Source organism: Crocodylus siamensis, chromosome 15 (assembly GCF_052110815.1).
Source record: "Crocodylus siamensis isolate JL-2025a chromosome 15, ASM5211081v1, whole genome shotgun sequence".
Classification (NCBI taxonomy): Eukaryota; Metazoa; Chordata; order Crocodylia; family Crocodylidae; genus Crocodylus; species Crocodylus siamensis.
Genome location: NC_143409.1, coordinates 43,034,501 through 43,058,101, shown reverse-complemented (window position 1 = coordinate 43,058,101; position 23,601 = coordinate 43,034,501). Strand labels below are relative to the sequence as shown.

The window sequence follows — 23,601 nt, the reverse complement described above, 5'->3', positions numbered from 1 at the left end:
CCCAGCTCCTTTAGTGCTGCTGCTGGAACATATGCCCCATCCCTACCATGGTGTTGAGTGGCAAGGGTGATCCTTAGGGTAAGGATGAGGAGCAGGCCAGGCTGTATCTGACCCCTTCTGAGGGGAAGAGACCCTGCCTGCTCCTACCTCTGATGGAGTTAGATTTGAGGCAAAAGCATGAGAGGAAACTTGAAGCAGGACCTAAGTCTCCTCTTTGGAGTCTTAACGAGTGACAGATCAGCATCTGATTTGAATTTATTAGTGTAATTATTTAAAGGTTAATGAAGTGTTTTATGGAGTGACTCAACCTGCTGATTTCCTGCCTTCCTTGCTGAATCCAGACCCACCATGGAAGGCAGCAATTAGTGCACCCAGTGGTTGTTTCCCAGACTCCAATTGGCCGGAGAGCACGAAGCTGTTATACAGGTGCTGTCTAGTGCCCGGTGCTGTCAAGTGCAGCTGGGCCCTTCGGAGGAGGAGTTTCTAAACATGCCTCTCTCAAATCTAAATCTCAATGCCCATCACCATAATTGTAAGGCTTAAGTACCCGGGGTTCTTACAGGACACTCTTCACTGATCAGCACAAAGCACTTTTACAAAGATGTTAAGGTCCATCATCCTCATTCTGTGTATGAAGAAACTGAGGCACAAAGAGGTGAAACCTAAGGTCATTTACTAGGCCATTGGCAGGGCTGGGGCTAGGATAATGCTTAACTACCTGCTTCCTTGGGGGAGTCTTCCAAGGTGCTCATTATCTGAGAGATTCCAGAGAATAGATTTCCTCCAGCAAACTGTAATAAAACACACAGGTTACATAGGACAGTACACATAAATAACTAGAATATATTAATACAGCTATTATTTAACAGTCCCCAAAGAGAGAAATCTAAACATGTTACCCAGTAGCATGAACTCTGGTTAGAAACTGTTGCTTGGAAAAACACTTTATCTAATTCATATTCACCCTCTGCCCCCTCTTCCTATCTTTCTTCCAGTTAGGACAGTTTAGGCCTCATCTGCCTGGGAGAGGTCCACCCACTCTCTGCTGGTTGTGGCTTGAGGCAGTGCTAAGAACAGTTAAGCTTCAAGTTCAGGCAGGACCAAATCCTATTCAGCACCATTTCAAAAGTTGTACTAGAGCCCAGCCCTGGGCAGGCAGCTGAGCCTGGTTCAGTCTGGACTGTGCACTTGCAATTAAACCATTTTTAGCAACAGTTCAGGTTGTTAATGTCAGGGGTGTAGGGGTGGAAGGAAGCAGATGGGACAGTGACTCTTATCTCTGTCTAGCACCTACCTGGTCCCATTAGCACCGTGTCTGAGCACCTCACAGTCTTTAATGCATTTACCCTTATAGCAGTGGGGAAGTACTATTACCATACCTTAGGCAAGTGCCCTAACCTCTGGATCATGCCTCCTTTTTACAGGAAGGATGATGTCTGCTGATAATCAGACAGAACTCCATTCACCAGAGCTCTGCTGCTGACCCTTTTTTCACCAGCTTTAAACCTACACAGTTGCTTCTTTTTTTTTTAAGCTGAATTTTATGATTAGAGGCAAATTATTTGCAGACATGCAAATTAGGCTGTTTGTAGAAATCATCCCAGGGAGCTACACAAAACTTGGAGGCAATGGAGAGAACTTTAAAACCTCACAGTTGTAACTGCCCCTTTATCAAGCAGCTCTTTAAGTGTCAGAATTCATACATTATGCATCGCTGCACACATCTGAGAGGGACTCATTCACTTTCTAGCAGATTTATTCATGGGATGCTGGTTGGTCGAGTCAGTTACAGATTCAGGAGCCTTCTCCTTTCTGTGTAACTTGTGTATCCAAGACCTGTGTTGCATGGTTCTTGTTTTAGCCAGCCATTACGTTCACCTGACAGAGCTTGAAATCCAGGTGACCGGCCATTTGAAGCTGGAGGAGGAGACCACTTTGACTTGTTCTAAAACCTGGAGATCTGACTGCCTCTTTCTTCATGCTCCGGGCAAAGACTTGCATTGCTCTGCTATGGTAGGGCAGGTTAAGGTTGGGTTGTAACATCAGACACCTCCACCTTTATCTCAGGAAATCTATTCACTCAAAAGTGAAATCAGTCTGATCCTAAGGTTTAATTGGGGTTTAAACAGCTTCCCAAGAAGCAGGAAGTGCTGAAAGGTGACGACCTTTCTGGTGAGGTTCACCAGCAGACTTCTGGATATCAGAGGAGGATCCAGATTGGGATTGGGTCATCTGAGCCTTCTGGACAGTTGCTGATCACTGCATTGGGAGGGACTGTGAGAGCTCCTGAGTGAACATGGGTCAGTGGACCACTGAGATCCACAGAGATGTGGTCCAGAAATCTCCAACATGTATCACCCCCCGTCATGACTCAGTGGGGCTCTTAAGAAGGTGTCTAATTTAAAGCCTAAGAGCAGATCTATTGAAATCAGTGTTGCAGTCATGCTCACATAGTTAAGCAAGCCATGAAGCATTTTGCTGAGCGTGGGCATTTTTGAAGCTGATGCTCAGGACAGCAAGCATCCAGTGTCACTTTCCATCAGACGTGACCCTACCATGGATGGAGAACGTAGGGTCCTGGTGCAGCTTCTGGTGGTAGTACTGACAGCCATGGTTTTTCTATTCTCTTTCCTCAAGGCCAACACCTCACATTCCCTGCTGTGGCCCTGTGGGTGACCATTGCTCTTGCTATCTGCCTCCTTGGTTTGCTGGGTGCTTTGGCATATGTGTGCCGGAAGAAGATTCGCCAGAGCTGTAAGGAAGAGGAAGAGAATGCAGGTAAACAGCCCAAGAGGCGCTGGTGCTGGTGCTGGTGGTGGGGAGTTCTTGGAGGCAGTCAGCCTTCAGTTCAGAGAGGCATCTTTGTTCAGGGAAGCCTTCAAGCATGTGTTTGCATCCCACTGGAATCAGGGGCCTCCCTTTCAGGAAAGTGGTGGGAAGTTCCCTTTCCTTTTGCTCCAGAGCTTTTAAAGCACTTGGGAATTCTTTGGGCAGGAGGGTATTAAGACGTAGCAGCCATAATGCCCGTGGTGCTGTCCTCTCTGCACAAGGTGACGGGAGCCTGTCTCCCTGGATCTCAGTCGATGCTCTGACTTCTTTGCTGAGGGTAATGCATGTTTTTTCTGGCTTGTGGCCTGAGAGAAGCTGATAATTCAAGACAGTTATTGACTGGACAGAGAAAACCTCTTGAAATATGGATGACAACTGGTTTGTCGCCTCAGAAGATTAACCTGCCTCCGGGGACCTAACTCTGGTGGGGGCAGGGGCTGGGGAATGAGTGTATATCCGGTGCCTGTGATAAGTTTTTTACATGGGTTAAAATGGATTGAAGACTGTTCTGAAGGGTGAGAAGCCCCTCTATGCTTTGGATCAAGGGCCATTTATAAGATAAGTGTTAGAAAGGAGCAGGGTGAAGGTGGTCTAATGTAGGATTCTCCTGGTCTCCGCCGTGCCAGACTATGAGCCGCCTGCTCCATGGCAGCCAAGTCTGTAGTGCAGTGGAGGGGGCAGTACGGGTCCCACTGCTCTGTGTGAGTGCATGTGTCATTAATAACTAATACCTGGTTTTCAGCAATGCTCCAAAAGGCCTCTTATCTCCGTAGGGGGCAGCCAGGAGGCTGGCAGGCAGCGTCCTGAATGGGGCACATTTTGAGGCCTGTTTAATGAGACTGTGATCAAAGGAAAGGGGTGGTGAGAGCCAGTTCTTGCGTAGGTAGGTGTGCTCAATGCCCACCCCAGGGCATCTCCTGGCTGACTGAGCGGGACTGAGAGCATTTCACCCCAGAGGCCCCTGACAGTGCTTCCAAGCGATCCAGGTTTGACATGACTGACTGCTCCAACCCTTGGGCCCGATCCTGGTACATCTCAACTCTGACACCTCTGCTCAGGGTTGAGGTGCATTGGCAGAGCGCTGCATGGGAAGGCTGCTGCCACACTGGCCTGTGTTATACCTGGCTATAGAGAGTGCTGTTGGTCCCACATGTGCCTCTCCCACCCCACTCTAAGCCACTCGCATGGCCCAGGGCTGTCCAACCGCTAAGCAATGACCACATGTGGACACCCCTTCTCATCACAGCACCATATTGTGCAGCTCTGGGTTCACTGCGAGCACCCCATGCTGTGCTGTGCCACACTCTACAAGGGAAGCCAGAAGAGGGAGGGGGAGCCCAGAGACTTTGTGCCAGCTGGGTGGGAGTGCAAGAGCTGCCATTTAACCTCTCACAGACTGCGTGTGGCCAATAGGCCACCAGTTGGATAGCCCTAAAATAGCCTATAGCAGGGACAGAAACACTCAAGAATCTTGTCAGAACAGGGTTCATATCTGGTCTAGCTCCCCTGCTCACTCAGGCTTGAGATATGGATCACAGTGGCTTGTTCACCTCAAATGTGGAATGGTTTAATTTCAGGCTTCCTGGCGTCAACAGAAATCTCTTTCCATTTGTAGCAATGGAGATGACCTGCAGGCGCAGAGAAGTCTTAGGGTGAGCCCCTCTGTAGAGAAGTCTCAGGGTGCCCCTCTGTTTTCCAAACAAGCATCATAAGTTGCTAGATAAAACCTTGGCTGGGATGTTCTAGTTGGAGATGGTCCTGCTTTGAGCAGGGGTTGAACTAGATGTGACCTCCTGAGGTCCCTTCAACCCTCATTTTCTGTGATTCTGGATCATGCTTGGGTGAAATGAGGGTGGCTAGAATGTCCCCGGGAAGCCGCAAGGCTGAGGAGCTGCAGCTATCCAAACGTCACAGCCATCAGCAAACATATGCGCCCACCACAATGGGGATGAAACACATCGCCTCCCTGTGTCTACCACAGGAGCAACACCAGACTCTGATCTGCCTGTTGGTCCTGTTAGTTGGGCTTTTTTCTCCTTTAGGTCCCCAGCCAGGAGAGGGCAGTGACAGATTACTGTATACTAACCAGCACATTTAGCATGTTTACTAACATCTTTTCAGCTGCACCCAGGCATTGGCCACTTCATATGGATGGGAAGGTGGTCCAGCTGTGTGTTTGGAGAAGGCAGTAATGGGATGGGAGAGGAGTAAAGCAGGGGAATTGGCTTGATACGTGGATGACATTCACTGCTCATCCCAGTGATATCTGGGCTGTAGGTTAACTTACGGCCTGTCGGAAGAAAGGAAAAGAGGAGAATGCTAGGGGGAAAATTGCTTGTCCATAAAATCTGTGAAAACATTTAAATGTCAGTGAAAACTGCCAAGCTAGTCTAGGAATTCCTCCCCTGGCTCTTCTGTCTGCTGCCACGTATTCAGTAGAGAGCTGAATAAAGGCAGAAAGCATAGCTGCGGGTTGGGCTTCTTACCCAGTCACACCTGTTTCCTGCTGAGAAGGTGACCAGGGAAAACTACCCAGTCAGCAAGAGAGCCTTTAAACATTTGTGCTTGGTTATTTAGCTTGGAAAGGATGGGTTCTGCACTGGCCTAAGGTGCGACCTAGCAGACAGAATACAAGATTTGCATTTGGTAGACTTGGGTCCTACTGCCAGACTCACCCCTGGCAAGCCCCTTTATCTCCCTGTACTAACTTTTCTCACTTGTAAAAGAGGGCAGTAATAGTGACTTCTTTTGTGAAGTGTTTTGAGATTTACTGGTAAAAAACATTAGGGAAGAGTTAGGGATTGTTGCTGTTGGGCACGGTGCTGAACTCTTCCCAGCGGTGTGAGATCCGTGGAGGAAGGGGCAAGGCATTATTACTGCCAGAAGGTGAAGCAAAATGACTGTGAAAGGCAGGTTTCCAGATTCACGTGGCTGGTTTCGTAGCTGTGCTATTTTAGTGGGAGCAGAATGTAAGCTTGCAGTGCTGTCACTAAAATGATGTGTCCAAAAATTGATCACAGGATTAATCCCTTTGACTGAAATGCCTCAGTGAACCAAGGTTTTTACGCTGTGTTGTTGTACTGTGTGCACTGGGTATCTGCCCCAGACCCTATTCCCAGATTTGTGATACGCCCCTATCCCTTGGGTTAAATAAGGTTGTCTGGTATTCTCGGACCCTGCCCTCTTGGACCTCTCGGACCCTTGGGAGTAAGATCCTAGTTTGGCAGCAGCAGCCTTTGATGCCTTTGATCTGGTGATTGACGCACCTACTGAGACCCTTATGCCAGCCTCTGCTTGGGGAGCTGAACTGCCCCGGAGGGTTGATTGTTCTTGTTTGTTGGTGAGGGATGTGTGGCAGACATTTTGGAAGCAGCAAGGTGGCGTGAGCCAAGAGACAGATGTGCAGAACCTGCCTCCCAATCTGGCCTGACATTTTCTTCACTGAAGCAGCATCCTCCTCCAGTGGAAGAGAGGCAACTTCTGAAGTGACAGATAGGCAGCTGCAAACACGCATGGGATGGCATGCAAGTGTGTGTGCGCACACGCGCGAGCACACACACACTTCAGTTCTTTATATACATAAAAGCAAACACTGTTTCTCTTGCTTTCCCTCTCAGAGGCATACTCAGATTTTAACCTCTCTCTTACAGGCGCGCACATTCACACACCCGGTCGCACACAAATGCAAACGCATACAAGCAGGCTTTCTCTGTGTCTGTGCCTGTCTCTCACACACACAAGCACACACACAGCTTCTCATTTAAGAAGATGCCTCTAGCACTTGCCACCATGGAAATGTCAAGCGTATTGACACAAGGAAATAGCATGAGACACAGATGCTCTGCGCTCTGCCTCTCTTGTTCCTTTATCCCTGCCTGCATGTGTTCAATTTTGAAAGAATTAATTAAAGCCCTGCCGATGTCTCCCAGGAAGCACTTTGAAAAGCCCTGTTTGAAAAATCATTCTCCCCCCGCTCTGTAGTTTCTGGATCCTTGTCCTTTTCTCAGCTCTTTATTTACAGAGGGGCATTTGCATGGAAAAGGGATCTTTGCACCTTTAAAAAGGCAGTGTGCTCAAAGCGGCTGGAAAAACAGCTTTGTTGGCATGCCCTGTACATCGTCCCCTACCGACTTTAGGTCCAGCCCACTCATTTTCTCAAGGCAAAAGATGGCTTTTGCTAATGCCTGGCCCTGCAAAACCCCAACCAGGCTTACTGAGTTCTTGCCCTCCTCTTTCTGGCAGCAAGGAGGATGTTGCAGACGGAATCCATTGATTCTGGTGCTTCAGGAGGGAGAGAAAAAATGTCTGACTTTTCTGTCACTGTCTTACCTCTCCAAGGCTGTGCCAGTGAAGGAAGCATATTGTAATGAATCATCTAGAGAAGGTGGATTGGGGGTGTGTATTTCCCATGTCTTCCAAACCCAGAGTAACAAATTATGAATAGTTTTTAAGGCCAGAGGGGCTGTTTTGATCCTCTAGGCTGATCTCTTGCATAGCATAGACCGGGGGCTAATATTCACCGCTGGTGCCAAGGCTGCTTCAGAATATGAACCCAAGACTTTTGGCACCATAAACTAGAAACATAGAAAATAGAGTGGGAAGGGACCTTGAGAGTTCATCTAGTGCATTTCCCTGCCTCAAGGCAGGATCAAGTATTGCTAAAACATCCCAGACGGATGCTTATCTTACCTTATCTTAGAAACCTCCAGTGACAGAGGTTCCACAAGCTCCCACGGTAATCTACTCCAGCACTTAACTCTCCTTGTAGTTAGAGGGCATTTCCTACTGCCTAACCAGAGCCATGGGGGGGAGGGGAGGGGTGGGGGCAGCTAATTTAGCTGTTTCTGCAAGAGGGTAGGTGGTATATGAACCTATAGCAACTAACATACACGGAAGGAAGTGTTCCATTGTTCCACCAGTTTAAAAAGGGGCACATGTATCACGTACTCAAGGAAATACTTCCTTTTCACAGCATTTAGCAGAATTCACTGTGGCTGGAAGTCACTGATGCCAAGAATTCAGCAAGCTGTCAGTGGGGATTGGGCACTTCCATGACTAGCAGAGTATCCAGAGTTATCAGTGTTAATGCTGGCAGAAGTATTAGAAGGGGTTGTCTGATGGCACTGCTTGCACCCATGCTACCTGCAAGGGTAGAAGTGGAAGAGGCAGTCCTGTTTGGCCATTTTGTATTGTGGAGCAAAGGCTCTGTGGGCACCACCGATTCTAGAGCCTGAGGCTTGTTGGAGGCCTCTAGACCCGTCCCCTCCCTAAGCTCCCAGTCTGGGAACACTGAGCCTCGTTCAGCCATTCTCCAAGCATAGCTCCAGATGGCAGGTTTGCTATAAATAAAGAAGCCGGTGGGGGAGAGCCAGGTGTCCATGCCACTTCAGGCTGATCTGCCTCCCTTCTGAGGGGAGGAGATCTCAGTCATCAGTCACTGGGGCCCGGCTCTGCTCTGGGATTACTAGCGAGGCAGCCGTGGCACCAAAGCATTGGGCTGCTTGCTGCAATGCCTCACAGCTCAGGAGCCTTGGACTGGGAGTGGCTCTGGCATTGAGATAATGGAGAGGGCAGCCTGGGGCTGGTCTCCTCCTCTGTGACTCTTTCCCAAAGGCTCTGGCTATCTCTCGGCATACTCCAACTTCTCAGACATGCCATGTTCCTGGGAGAGACCAACACAGCTAGCAAAGGTGGGTCAGACTGGCAGGCATACCCCCTTCCTTGGCTCCTGCTCTGGGGGAGGTCCACTAAGCACATCAGGTGACTGCCTCTACACACCCCTCTTTCCATATGTGCTGCTAATAAGTCATTATTTCAGGCAAGGCCCTGCCTGTATCTATTTGATCCAGTGAGCAGGTGTAGAAAGGCCATCATTCAGTATCTTAAGGCTCCTCCATGCCCCCCCTGCCTCTTCCTTACTGGGGCTGATGAACACAAATGTTTGGGTCATCCACCCCTCTTCAGGGGAAATGTTTCAACCTTCTTCCCTTGGCGGCTGGGGTGAGGATAGCTGGGACCTGCAAAGCTGTATTTGTGTGGGAGGGCAGGCTGGGACAGTGGGGCATGAGCAGAGCCATGTGCATGTAGGGAGAGCATGGAACAATTGGAATAGTGGTGGAACTGCTGGTTGGGACTCAGGGGCACTGGCATAATGGGAGGTGCAGAGGAAATCTGGCTTAGCAGGGGCTTTGGGCCCAAAGTGAAGGGCATTGGAATTGCTGGGAGGGACAGGCCCAGAATAGCAGCACAGTGGTGGGTTAGGACTGCGGACCGTCAGCAGAGCCTCTTAAACCTTTTCCATTCACCAGATGATTTCTCTGTGCAGTTCTCTCTCACACATACATGGCTTTTGCAGGCATGGAGGATCAGGATGAGGACGGAGAAGAACCCAAGACAGGTAAGTCAGGTCTCAAAAAGGCACTGTTCTTTGAATAGGTGCCTGGTGCTGGGGGGAGTAGCCTGGATTTAATGTCAGGGTCAGGGTTGATAAAGGAGAAACCCAAGAGGACAATGGATTGGTTTTATCCTCCCTGTACTACCCTACTTGCTGAACTGGGGCACAGAGTGGTTTGCCTGGCTGCATGTGCTATTAGTGGCTGTTCTTGGTGTACTGTATCCCATGCTGAGTCCAGTTGGCAGTTGGAATTTAGTTTCCCTGGGACTTTGTGATCAGGGAGACTGACTTTCCAGTCTGCAGGGAGCTGTGCTCTGGAAGCATGTCCTGCCAAGGTCCCAGGCTGTCAATCCCACAATGCTCAAAAACATGAAACTCATGAGAGTGTTAAGAGTAAAGGCAGTTCCTGGCCTTGAGATTATGTCTGACAGCAGATAAAGCCAATGTGCCACCCCTTGGATGTGCAATCATGAGTGCGTACTAGAGCACACAGGTCACATGTACACAGTTTTGTCTACCTATACTTGTCCATGTGCATGTTGCATATGCATGCTCACATATGCAGTGAACTGTGCACATTGTACATAAAGCCACTGAGGCCCAAACATGGGTACATAGAGCCATGCACACTGCACCTTCTGTGCATGCTGCTGCATGGACACAACCATGTGGGTATATCAGGTTGCACACTCACACACCTCCACATGCCTCATAAACAGTTGTGAAGAGCCCATGGTTCTACCGCAGGTAGATGGATGCACAGAGAGATGGATATAGTGGTATGAAGTGTTGCACGAATGGACTGTGTGCATGCAATACTATGCTGATGCCTGACCTTGTACACACTGTCACATATTTACAACAACATGCCTGCACACCCTGTTGCACGCACTTGATGACATACATTATTATGCGGGTACCCAGATCCTGTTCCGCAGCTTTTTGAGGCAGCCCAGCTGGCTTGTCAGTGAACCCCCACAACCCATGAGCAGACTGGCAGGTCCCTGATAAGCCATGTTATCTTTTAATAAAAAACGATAGCAGCGCTCTGCCGTAATCAAATGAGTTAATTATATGCCTGGTGATTCCCTTTATCTGCTCTGAGCACAACAATAGCCTTGTTGTGTACAGATTGGCTTGTGCCTAATCTCTCATTGGGCATCAGCGTGCCTGGGATCCCATCTCCTTGATGGTTTCGCTGCCTGCAAGATGTAAGGAGTGAGGCTTGGTTTGTGGTGGAAGCTGGCGAGCACAGTTGTTGTGGGAAGCTGATAAATGCTGTGAATCGTCAAAGAGATGTTTTTTCCCCTTCATTAAATTTTGCTGGAAGATAAACCGTGCACCCCTTCTCCCCAGATCAGTCATTTGGCCCCACCTCCAAATAAACACAAGATTGATTTTTGAATCTCTATTGTAAATTTCAGCAGTTAGTTTTTGGATTCTGTGAATGCTGGAATTTGGAAGCTGAAGATGCAGCAACCACTGTTTTCATGTTGCTGCAGCTGTTTCCATAAGAGGGCCTGGAAAATGTTTGTGTAAAAGGAAGCAGGCTTTCTCTGCCTGATCAGGACGCTGGCTTTTGTTAAGAGCTGATAGAAACAGCTGCACAGGGAGCCATTTGCAATGTATAAAACTCATGCTACATAAACATGAGTGCGATCTACTGGCATATTATCTGTTAACTCTATTTACATATATGCAGACAACAAGTACTCCTGTAACAACAGTCAGGACCAGCTGCTAGGGTTACTGATTTAAACTGGGTGGGCAGAGGGAAAGAGGGATCCTGGATTGTATTATCGTTCAGAGATATGGTCAGGTCTTGTCTATTTCCTAATGCTAAGTCTACTGCTAATTGTCACATTTTGAGCCCTCATTAGCAAATTAAGCACCATTCTGTATCTTTCCTCTTCTTTCCAACAGCTTTGCAGCCTTTGAAGAGTGCAGAGAACAAAGAAGGTAAGGGGTATTTTCTTTTTGCCATCGGCATTTGCCTGCAGGGTCCATTGGAGGGAGAGGTGCCAGTTGGCAACATACACAGCTAACTGAACACCTGATGAACCAGCACAGCTTCCCATTGAAAGCTCTAGTACAGGGCCAGCAGCCTACAGCCTGTTGGCCAAATCCAGCCATTTAATCCAGCTCTCAAATGTGGTGCTTCAGTGGTTGGAGCTCTCCTGGTGCTGCAGTGGCAGTGGCTGGGTCCAGATGCTTGCTTGCCCACTTGCTTGTGACCCAAGCTGGATCATTCTGTCCCACACCCTGAAAATGCTACCAGGCGCTGTGCTAGTGTAGTGGGAGGCCAACCTTTCTGGCAGGTGTGGCAGAAGGGAAGCCCTGAACCCCCCCACAAGTACCAGGCCAATCCACTTCCCATGCCTGATCTGTTGCTTTGCTTTCTGCTCCCTGCCCCAGGCTTCCTGTCTCATCCGTTGCACACATAGAAATTGCCCGTGCCCGTGGTGGTGTGCATGCTGCAGGCTGGCCACACGGCTCTACTATATGGTGTTGGACTCCGGCCCTTCTGATCTTTCAAGCGGCTTTTCCAAGGCTGTGGAACCTGTACTGATGTAGCTATGCAGAGACAGCTGTGTCTGCAGCCTCCTCCCTTCCTCCATTCCAAGTGGAGAGTCCGTTTTCACCATCAGAAGGGATTTTTTAGCTATGCCACCTCCACAACAATATAAGCCAAACTGAAAGAGGCCTTCTTTTGTGGCCATAGCGGAGCGTGGCTGTCAAAGCAACACCGGTTGAGCACTGATGTTTTCACACACTTAACCAACCTAGTGATGCTGGCAAAATTCTGTAGTGTGTTTCCGGTCGCAGTCCCTTTATCTTCATGGTGTTTGCAGCGCCTCAATGCTCTGTGTCACCCTGCTGTGAATTTATTAGCAGGCTATTGGCTTTCACTGCCAGATAAGCTATGAAGATGTTAAGTTAGACCAGAGCTAGCCCTGGTCTGGACTCCGTACCCCTTGACACCGCCCCTAGCATTGATCCATTTCTGCTTAGCTCCATTTCTTTGTTCATGGACTTTCAGCCACTTTTCAGTTCACATCAGTGATTTTATCCCAAGACAATCCAATTTTCCAGTAAGACTTTTAGCTAAGTTCAGTAGTATCATCACTAAAATCCAAGCACATTATTTTTCTCTCTATTGCATTTCCATCATCCATTGATTTTGTAATCTCTTAGAGAGAAGAGTCAGGTTGGCTAAAATGTATATTTTCCAAGTATCTAGTGCAGCTTCCCTTCCCTTCCCTCACCTTCCTGCCATATTCATACACCGCACTTATCAGTGTAGTGTCTGAGCACCTGCTAGGAGTGTATTAAACGTACAGAAGATGGGGAGGTTTGCGATTGTCTTCAGTTCCTAGGGGAATTCATTCCAGAGTCTCAGTCCAGTCCTCAAGAAAGCTCTGTCTCCTGCACGGATGAGTTGTTGCCTTTGTTAAAGGAAATTTCACTGTGTCTGTCGTGAAGCATGCAGCCGTGTTTTGCATTCCAGAGCTGTAGACAATCCTTTCGATGTCCTGGGCCCTAGCCAAGGAACACCTCAGAGATAAGAATCGAGCCCTTGAATATGATTAAAAATTTTGCAGAGTGCTGTTGTAGAGAGGTAGAGGGCAGGTTCGAAGGGCTTGCAGGCATGTGTGGGGCTGAGATGTGCTGCAGTGCTCTGGGTTGGAGTTTCTTATGTGTCAGAGGCATTTTGACAAAATACCCTGCCTTGCTGTAGTTCAGCTGAGAGGTGTTGAAGGCATGATTCGCTGAGGCCAGGTCCCTGTCTGCCATTGTGGGCTGGTATTGCCCAGCCAACCAGAGGTGCTAGGAAGCATTAGGCAAGGATATGATACAAGGGCGTAGCATCAGTAAAGATCCCAAGATTATTTTCCAGCAAACGAGACTGCACTGTCGCTGTCAATTCATCCGTGCATTTTCCTCTGCCCATCCACATGGCCTCCTTTTTGTTCAGGATCTGTTTTAGGCTGTTGCTCTTCAGTCATGAGCTTATCTCATCCAAGCATGGGGCCATCTTGGATGATGGATCCATTACACTTTAGCTGTTCAGTTACTTTTTTCTCCCTCCTATTAACTTCTATTATTTCACTATTCCTAGCAGTTGGGCCTTTGAAATAGTCATTATCAAAACTGCTCTTCCTTCCTTTTGGGAAGATTAGAACTACATATGTTCAAATGATTGTTACTTTGAAAGTTCTCCATGATGAAACCAAACGTGTCCCATGTGCTCTGAGGAGGAGATTTCCACAGGGCAGCCAGGAGTGAATTCTCAATAAAAATCAAAGGAAACAGGGTTCCTAACTTTGGCTGATAGCTCTGAAAATCCTCATCCTGAATTAATTAGACAATGTCTTTAAAATGAAGGGTCCTGCTCAGCTGGGTTGCAGTTAGATTTTTTTTGTATATTCTCACACCTACTCTTTGCGAACTTATTTTCTTCCTGGGATCTTCTCAGTGGTTGAAACACGTTTCCTTTCTTGTTCAAAGCAGATGTTTTAACTGAGGTTTGGTCTGTCAGCCATTGTTGAGTCACCATTAATTCTTCCTCCTCCTTTGTTATTAATGGCCCTGCTTTCTCTCTGGTGCTTCTTTTCATCCTGAATGATTAATAAAAAGCCTTTTCTTACTTCCCTTCACACCTTTAGCTAGAGGACTAACTTGCCTGGGTTTTTTTTCTCTTCTCCTCTCTCTGGCCTTATCTTTTCCCTGCAAGCCTCAGCAGATTGCATGTGCTTGTCTTCATTGCCTCCTCACTTTTCATCTCCCATGCAGATTGTTTGCTTAACCCTCTATCTTTGAGGAGTCCCTTTGCTTGCTCTTTGACTGCTTTTTCAGCAGAAATGTAGCCTGAATAATGGCCTCTTATAGGATTCTCCTGCTGCTTTATTCTCTTTTCCCCTTCTTCAATCCTGTGCAAGGAGCTTTGAAAACATGCACACATGCTCTGTCTCTGTCTAGCCTGTGCTTCATGGGCAGAATCAACCTCTGGGAAAAGGGGAGTGATGGGAGATTTCTTAGCACTGACCCTGAACCACCTCTCTGCTTGTTTAATGGGGACATCAGTGTGATACCACCAAAGCACAGACCTTTGGAAATGCTGGCTACAGCATTAAGCCACTCTACCCCATCTAGCTGCTGCTGCTTCTCCTTCTCCCTGTTGTGGTAGCTTATAAGAAGAAGCCACTCCAATGGAGGAGTGGGAATATGGCTGATATCGAGGTTGCCCATTTAACTGAGGATAGATGGAAGAATCCTTATATATACCACAAAGGCACTGATCTCCAAGTTCTGGTGTTAGTGAACTGGAGAGCCTGCTTGGGGCACCACAGAGAGGGACACTTCTTACTCTGCTTGCCAGTCACTTTAGGCATATGTGGCTTTAGTTCTCAGAAGTTGGGGTCTGCACTGATGTATTGGTGCCCTCCAGTGCTGGGTGTCCCATGAGAGGGAGGGCAGCATGAAGCTTGCAAAGGGAAACCAAGCCCTCTTTGCACTGCAACCAGAAGCCTGATATTTGTACCTGCAGTCATGAGTGCCCTGTGTCCTAGGTGTGATCCTGGCACGCAGGATTCAGCTGGCAGACTGGGGAGGCTTGCAGTTGTGGAAACCTCTGCTACATTAAGAATACCAGCTCCTCTGGCGTTACCCTGGGGGGTGAAAGTATGACCTTGTCATTACACTCCATGCCTGGCAGCCAGGGCTCCTGGCTTACTTCTTGCTTCAGTCAAAGGGTGAATAAGGTCAAGGCCCTTAGCAGGTTGTGCATCAGTTTCTGCACAGGTTTTGACCTAAATTCAACAGTGTGTGAAGTTCTTTGAGCTCCTTGGTGAGCATTGGCTGTGGAGGGCCTCTGTCTTATAGTCCAGAAGAGTGGCTCTGAGTGAGAAAGAGGATGGTGGCCAACCCTCCACTCCTCAGACCCTGTTAGGACTCCAGGCCTGCACAAAACACTGTTTACAGGAGTCCTGGTTTCATCAGCTAGGCACAGGAATGTGCCACTCCATGAGAATGTCCCCTCTGGGGGTGCCCTCCCTTTGCCCTCTCCCACAGGCCATGCAGAAGCAGGTAGCTAGAGGATTCTTCTGTGAGCCCAAGGGACTAGAGGAGTGAGATTCACTATAAATACAAAATCCAGCTATAACACTGCTAACATCAAAGTCAAGAAGAGAAAGGCATGCCCCGGTGCTCCAAGCAGAGTCTGTGTTCATTGGCCCTGATGTCACAGCTGGGAGCGCATGGTGGCAGGTGGCTTTTAGCAGAGGACCCCGGGCAGCAGCCACCTTGTGCCAAAGGTGTTTTTGTAACCTGCTGCTCCCAGCTGTCTGTTAGCCAAGCAAAGAGTCATCGAGCAAATACAACATAAGGCAGGCTAGAGTGAGGGGTGCCAGGTAGCAAGGAGGCTGGCATTGCTCTGAGACAGACTGGTATCACAGCTGGGTAGGCAGGGCTGCTCTTCTTCTTTAGATGAGCTGCCAGCCGGGAGCTATGATGGAGCTGGCACTCCAGCTGCTTGGGAAGGCAGCTGATAATGCACCAGTCACCCATCAGCAGCTCAGGCAGAGCCAGGGACAGCGTGGGAGCCTGAGTTTCATGTCACTTATGCTTCCAAGGGGGAAAATCAACATGGGGTTATGAAGGCCCATGCAGCATGGAGAAGGCCTGGCTTTCAAACCTACACCATGAGTCACGCCGGTTAATTGCATGACTGTCAGCATATCTGTGCCAGCATTGTGGGACTGAGGTTTACATCACCGCTTCCTGTCTGGGTTGCTGCTGTCTGCTCAAAATATGCCCCAAGTCTTGTGACCGCTTGCAAAGCCGGGCTCTGGGCCTGCTCCCATTTGCCCAGGTGTCACTCCACTGGCTTCATTGGAATTACTCCTTATTTATGCCTGTTTGAGAGCTGAATCGAGACCAATGGTTCATTTCCTTCTGGTTTTGTGTCTCTGGAAGTGTGTAGTGCCACACCACTGGTGACTGAGTGCTCTGCAGGGAATGAACTCGGGAATGTAAAATAGGCTTCTCTACCATTTGGTACCTGCTAGGGAACAGGCAGTGACAGATTTCCATGTATTCTACAGTCTATATTATAATTTAGTAACATGATTAATTAATAACACATTAATTAATGTTATGTTTACATTATAATATTTATATTATATGTAGATAGTGAAATGGGGTGCTATTAAATTATGAAAACCTGTAAAGGTTTAAAGAGTTTCAAAACCACTAGAGAGCCCATGCCAACCACTAATTTACATGGTAGTGGTCGGCATGGACTCCTTCACTACCATCCAGACACATAGGCCTCAAGGATAGCCTCAAGGATAGGCTTACTTGAATTTTGCACAGTGTGGAGACATGGGTCACAAATCCAGTCCCAATTGCAGCGAGTACATGGGCAAGGTCACCTGAGAACGAAGAGTCTTCCAGTGTCTTCCCACAGTTCCCCACCATGGAACTGACAAGTTTGCCAGCAGCTGACTGGGAACAAATCCTAGAGAATAAGATTAAGTCCATCTGGAGGCTCAGGTGGAAGAGGAGAGCTGCAGTGTGACTGTCTCCAACCTTAGCTCTTATGAGGCACTTGTGCGGCATTCCAGAATTGGCATTTTGTTTTTAATGTTTTTAGCCGAAAACCCACTTTCCCATCATTTGTGAGGAAATATTCAATGTGGTATGACATCCACTGGGTGCCCAGGCTGCTGGGCCCTTTGACAGACTTGCATCTAGAGAGGGCTGTACTCTTTGCTCCTCATGGGAAGATCTCTCACATCTTTGTACAGTCTCCTTCCCCTTCCCCAGCCCCCCATGGCAGGTCAGTTAATTTTGTATTTCTTCACCAATTTTTATTTCTTTTTCAGACAATGAACAAGAAATTGCCTGACAGGAATTGGAGCTGCACAAACAACACCTGGTGCCACAGGGTAGCAGGCAGCATACCTTCAGACTCTCCCATGGGGGTGTACAATAGGGAACACGGGAACTTATGAACAATACATCCCAGCCCTGTCAACCCTCACTACATATTCTGCCCGTAGAGACAACAGGTCACCATAAACCCATCCCCTCTCCACCCACATGTACTTCATAGACCTGGCTATGCTACTAGGTTGGTCTCATTTTCCTGTAGATGTCAAATAACTCTTCATGCCTCACCAGTTTTTCTCTTCCAGGCTTATGAAGCCCAAAGTCCAGTGGGCCTGCTTCTGTTGAAGGCTCAACAGCACTAGTGCAGAATGGGTGCCCCATACTCTTATTCATGACTGTTCGCACACGTTTTGCACTGTGTAAGTGACAGCACCAGATGTAGAGCAATGGGGAATCAGGCTTACTGGGGGAGCCTAGGCAGTGACTGGAACCAGGCTCTGTCCTGCAAGGTGTTTTAACTCGTGTTTATATTTAAGGATGTGTTCAAACTCTTTGCTGAGTCAGGTCAGAGTGCCCAGCACCTTTCCTGAATGGAACCCAATGCCTTATTTTGGCACCAGATGTCAATGTCTTGGCCTTCATAGTACATAAATAATGCAAGAACCAGTTCTGCTGCTGCTCTCCTGATACCCCTGAGAACTGCAGCCCTCAGATCCATCCTGCCCAGGGGGGTCCTCCATGCTCACAACCCCCGGCTTGCCAAAGCCTCTGCTCTTCCCCCTCATATCATCATGGACCAAGCTCCAGGTTGTCCCCACATTCCAAATTCAGCTTTTAAAAAAGGGTGGAAGGGATGAGATGTCTTCCAGCAGACCCTAAATACAGAGACCCTGAGAGTCATTTTTTTTTCCCCCTCCAATCGGCCTTCCTTTCCATCACCTCTGGGGGCCTGCATTCCAACCACAACAGCTCTCCTGCACTCAGGCAAAGGGAGTGTGGGGATAATGGAACTGTCTGCACCCAATGTGCCTTTAGGGATGAGATTCGGTGGTTCCTTCCCAAATCTCAAGACCTGAGGAGATGAAGAGCGGACTGGACAAGGTCTTTAAAGCTCTGTGGAGACAAAGAATCCAGATCCAGAGAGAAGGAGAGACTGAGACAGGCCCAGCAGGGCCTTGGAGGATGAAGTGCATGAGCTGGAAAGTAAACTGTTCATGCTTGTAGCCCTGGTCATGACAGCGGCACAGCTTCAGAGGCACATTATTACTCATAATGTTGTAGCATGGCGGCCAGCAGTTCTGATTTGTATTTTCTTCCTTTAAGTATGTGGGGACAGATCTGTTTCTAAAATAACTTTGTTAGGAACAATGGTGCTATGCCAGGGGTGGGTTTGGCCTAGCGGATTTTCTCAGGGGTGGGGTGGGGTGGGAGTGGGGTAGAGGAGACTTCATAGATCCCTCCTCCTTGTGCACATCCCTGTCTGCCATCATCAAAGGGGTCAGTAAGAAGGTGAAACTGGATGTTGTACCTGCCTAAAGTCAAAGTTAGGAGGGAAACCTGCAGGTCGGGTGTAGCCCTCAAATACACAAAGTGACAAGGCACGTACTACTTTTTTGAGATGCGGGAGGGAGATGGGCATGGGAAGTAATGGGGTGTTTTCCCTGGAGAAGGAGACTAGCTACAGGTAGAGATAGTTTTCCATATTTTTAATGGTCAGAAGCAACGACTCCATTTTTTTTCTACAGGCAAGTCATCCCCACTGTCTGCTTTGTTCACTTCACAAGCTCTCCTAGAGCTGGTCTCCATGCCAGTAAGGTCAGTGGTACCTCTTCCACTGGCAGCAATGAACAGTGCATGAGGCCCTGCACATTTCAAGGTGCCTTCCCCGTTGCCCCTAAATGCTGTCAGGCCAGCTAGTCTGTTCCAAGGCTTCTGGCAACCATTTTGAAGCTGAGATTTCCTGTGAGCTGGTGCCACCAAGTTGCATGTTTAGTTGGGGAAACCAAAAGTAAATGGAAACGAATGAAATATGCCCTGTGGTTTACATGGAGCCTGCCTGTGTCCCTGTGTGTTACCTATCGGAAAAGTTAAGTTAAAGGAGAAGCTGGGGATGGATAATGATGAGAGAATCCAATGAATCTTGGAGGCTGGCCTGTCTTTTCAGCCCCACAGATGATCCGTAAGGATCAAAGTGAAACCCCTGAATGCAGCTGAGAAGGTAGAATTTTAACCTGCCATCGTTGTCCATGTGATGGATAAATACAGCTCCAGTTTATGGGACTGCCAGTGGGGCATGTTTCCCTGGCTTTAAAAACACCATGAGCCACCTTTGCAGCTGGTGTAAATTAGGGGTGAATCCATTCACTTCACTGGAAATACATTTATTTACACCACCTGAGTATGGTGGCCCGATGCCTATTATAGACAAGGTTGGCAGTGCTGCCTATGACTGAAGGTTGCCTGATGCCTCTGTTTTCAGATCCTGTTTGCAAATGCCTATGATTTTACCCAGCTTTAACCATCTGACCTAAAATGTGCTTGCTGAGTATCTGCCTCGGACTGAATTCTCATTATAAATTTCAAGCAGAATGGTTTAGCCATTTCTGAGAATCAGGCATGAGGAAAATGAAGTTGCTTTGCTCCCTTTACAGAGGTTGGTGACCTTCTGAATCATGGTGTCACCATCCTACTTGCACCAGGCACTTGACACTTGATGGCCTTCGTGTCAGGGGTGTGCCTTTTGCTGTTGCCATGAAGAACCTGCTCAGATTTGTCCTTGTTGCAGTGAAAATCACAATTTACACATACTCAATAGAAATGTCTTTGGTTGTAGCAGCTAAAATTGTCCAAAGATAATCTCTCTTTGTACACTTGAGTCTCTCAGAATGCACATGCAGTATTGACCCATGGTGACTGAGTGTCCCCCAGCCCAGGGACACCAGGTCAAAGCTGATCCAGAGTCTCCCAGGTGCTTTAGCCACTGGAACTAGGAACATGGCATCTGTCTCTCCTGTGTGCTGAAGAATCATCTCTGGCACTTAGCATGGAGGTTGAAGCCAGTAGATTAAAAGACAGAGAGGACAAACATGGGACTAGTGGGTAGGGAGGGGAATAGACTGGGGCATGCTTGGTGAGTGGGACTGGAGGGGTCAAACAGCATGGGAAAGGGACAGGCTATTTCATGGAGCCAGGGGAACTGGGATCTGGAAACTGGAGTTGGAAATTGGGAATGAGGACACTGAATGTCAGGCACTCAAAAATTTACCAAACTCAAGGTTAACTCAGCACTTAATTTTGCCCCTTTGTGCAGATACATTAGGATGCCAGCTTTCATTACATGGCCACATACCATTTGTTCCCCTGGAAACTGGTTTATACCTGTGACAGAACAGAAGTTCAGTGCACTTAAACCACTTTTAAAATGGTTGAAACTGGCTTAAGATAAACCTGATTGGATGTAGTATTAGATTTAATTGATTTAGGTCAAACCAGTTTATGGAACTGGTTTGTTCCTAAGGGAACACCCTCCCCCCTGCCCTGGGCAGTGAATGAGGCATGGGTCCTATGAGAAGAACAGGGTGGGATCAGGTAATTGGCGCCTGTACTGTAATGTCTGCAGTGATGATGAGTCAAATGAAGGTTACACAAGGAGCCATAAGTCTTGCCTTAACTTTTGAGTGCTTGACTTAGCAGTTTTGATAACATTCTTCTAACACAGTTTTGTGTGTGTGTGTTGTATAAAGACCTGGGTACGCTCCCAGCCATTTGAATTAAGAGATCTAAGACAAAGTTATTCAGGGCAAAAAACAGAAACAGAGCCATTTAAGCTGCCTTCACAAGTAGAAACTTAAAGGGAGGCATTAATGTTGGGTGGGTGTCAGCATTGCCTGGCCAGCCTGTCCTATGCACAAATCTTTTAACTCTGGCTGCCCACAGTCCCTGCTATTTGAGTTCAGACTAGGAAGCGCTGCAGCCTTTGGCATTCATCTCTGGTCCTGCTCAAGCAGGCAAGGGAGTCATTGCTGGGCTAATATCAATGGTTTCTTGTTGGGGTATTTTTTATTATTTAAATTCCAGAATCTGGAGTGTTTTGTGCCTTGACAAGTATGTTTTAGAGAATATAAATAAATGCTTAGATCTTTTTTGACAGAGTTTCCTGGGCCTGGTTTATATGAGGGATTGGAGTGCGAAGCCCAGTAGACCTCCTTGTCATCAGGCAGAGGCATCTCAAGTCATAGAAAGGCCTGAACTGTATAAATCATTAACTGAAAGGAAGAGACATTTCTTAAACTCTACTGCGGTCCCACAGGAGGTCTCTTCTAAGGAGCAGGCTCTGTGCCGCAGCCCTGTCAGATTCTGTGGGCATCCCGTCTCTGGGGAACTTATCAGTAAAGTGCAAAGAAGGGCAAGTGTCTAAATATCTGGCAGAGCCAAACAGTCCAGGGATTCCCAATTCCAAGTCTCAATGACCTCATTTGCTGACAGGGCCTTTTGGCCATAGTGAACAGGTCCCATCCCTCAAAAATATCCTTTTGCATGAGTTTTGGGTAGGAGAGGGTGTGCCAAAACACTGACAACAAGAAACATTTCAGATTTAGGCAACCAAAAACTGAAAATGGTATCAGAAAATAAGTTTTAAAAATGGAAGTGATTGGTTTAGGCAGCATTTTTTTAAGTTAAGAAATCTGAACACTTTTAAGGATGATTTAAATGAAAATGAAAACTTTTTCAATTTTGTTCAAATGTTTCATGGGAATAAAAGCCATTTCCTAACCAACTCTACTCTCCTTATATAGAAGATTACCACAAATGGGAGTATCTGCTTTTATAATATGTGTCTAAGATTGCTTATGAAGGATAAGGGAGAGGAGAAAATGGCTTCTGGGAGTGATTTCTGATTGTTTCCCATTTTTTATCATCCATTAAGTCTCTTCTAATCCATGTTACAATCTGGCTCAGTTTTTTGTAACATCCATCACTCTAATAAGCAGGGCAACAACAGTGTGATTGCTTGTGTGTACAGAGTGCGGAGGGCACAAGATACATTTGAGGTCTTCCAATAAGTGAGATGCCTTCTAATGAACATATGAAACCCCTGGGAAATTGCTGCGTTGGATTCATGAGAGATTCTAAGTGTGGCACAAGGAAATAAGAAACCCTCGTCCCTTCTACCAACCTGATCCAGTCTGTTCTGTTCCTTTGCCCATCTATCAAAGGTCATCTCAGCCTAGCACTCCATTAACTCAACCTCAAGATGAACAAAGAAATCCCAAAGACTGTTAGCTGGAATGGCTATTCAGATTAGCCCATAATTTGTCTATTCCCCCCAAGGAAATAATATATGAGCATGTCTGTCTTACGCAGGTCAGTGTTCAATGAATGAGATGTGACTATATTCTCCTAACAGTGGAGCCTGCGGGGCTTTGACAGGGAGGCTAGTAAAGAAATAGCTGAAAACATTATAGGGAACCTAAAATAGGAAGCTTTGGTTGATATTGCAGTGAGGTTAGTTGGCCTAGTCCTGATCTCCCAGGGTTATTTGTTCATATCCTCTACCCACCATTTCAATTAGTTTTACTTTGGCTGTTAATAATGAAAATCACTGGTGAACATGAACATAGAGAACTTGATCAACACTGTGAGAGACATGCATTATTCAGAGGACTCTATGAGTAAGGCCAGTAGGGAATGGTGCAAGTCAGGGCCAAAGAGCATTGTTGGAGCAGTGGAGAGGCTGAGGAAAAGTAAAGTAGAAAGTGAAAGGTGAAGGAGCCGTGGGTCTGGATTGAGGGGCCTTGTCAGTGGTGGGTGAGGCCCAGGAGGTACAATATGGGATTAAGGTAAGATCTGGATGAAAAGTACTGCAGGTAGGGTGGCAAATGCTGAACAAGGTTGGAAACTCTAGAGCAAGACTTTTGCTAGTCAGACAGAGGTTGCTTTGCTCACGGTCTGGTTTTGTGCAGTCGGGAAGGTGTTGCTGCATGTCGGGATCACAAAGCAGAGCTCAGAGACTGAGCTGTATATGAGAAGCTCATTCAGGTCCAGCCTAGACCAAGCCCACTTCAGCACACAATACAAATCCCCCCTGTTTCTTTGGATTTGCATTGGAATGTAAGGAACTGTATGTGGTAGGAAAGAAAAATGAGCATATCGATCATGTTGGAAACCTTGCAGTGGGTAATGGAGCTTGGGTGCTCACGTGCTTGCAGCCTATGGACAGATGGTTCCCACTTCCCCAAGGGCAATGCAAGATCCCAGGCAGCTTGGCAAGACCCAAACGTGTCCCCTCTCCTCCCTCCAACCACATGCCACTGAACCCTGCAGATAAGGGAAAGCTGCATGTGGGGAGGATTCATCCTCCATTCCACCTTCCTGATAAGCTGCTCCCTTCTCTCCCTCTCTCAACTCCCATCTCCACTGTTGCCTCTGCACCTGATGCCTTGACAGGCTCATCCATCACCCAGCACCAAGTGCGGCGAGAAATC

The 23,601-nt window shown here is 47.6% G+C and overlaps 1 protein-coding gene across 7 annotated transcripts in view; it reads left to right on the top strand.

Moving 5' to 3' along the window:
- The window catches only part of CD276 (CD276 molecule), a 59,283-nt gene extending 37,390 nt beyond the window's left edge, over positions 1-21,893 (top strand). For all 7 annotated transcript variants that reach the window (XM_090029971.1, XM_090029965.1, XM_090029970.1 and 4 more), the window contains 4 exons: positions 2,638-2,778; positions 9,185-9,226; positions 11,147-11,182; positions 17,110-21,893. In XM_090029971.1, coding sequence (XP_089886097.1) covers positions 2,638-2,778; positions 9,185-9,226; positions 11,147-11,182; positions 17,110-17,132 — 242 coding nt within the window. In that variant the 3' untranslated portion in view covers positions 17,133-21,893. The remainder of the gene's footprint in view (positions 1-2,637; positions 2,779-9,184; positions 9,227-11,146; positions 11,183-17,109) is intronic.
- The last annotated feature ends 1,708 nt before the right edge of the window (positions 21,894-23,601 follow it).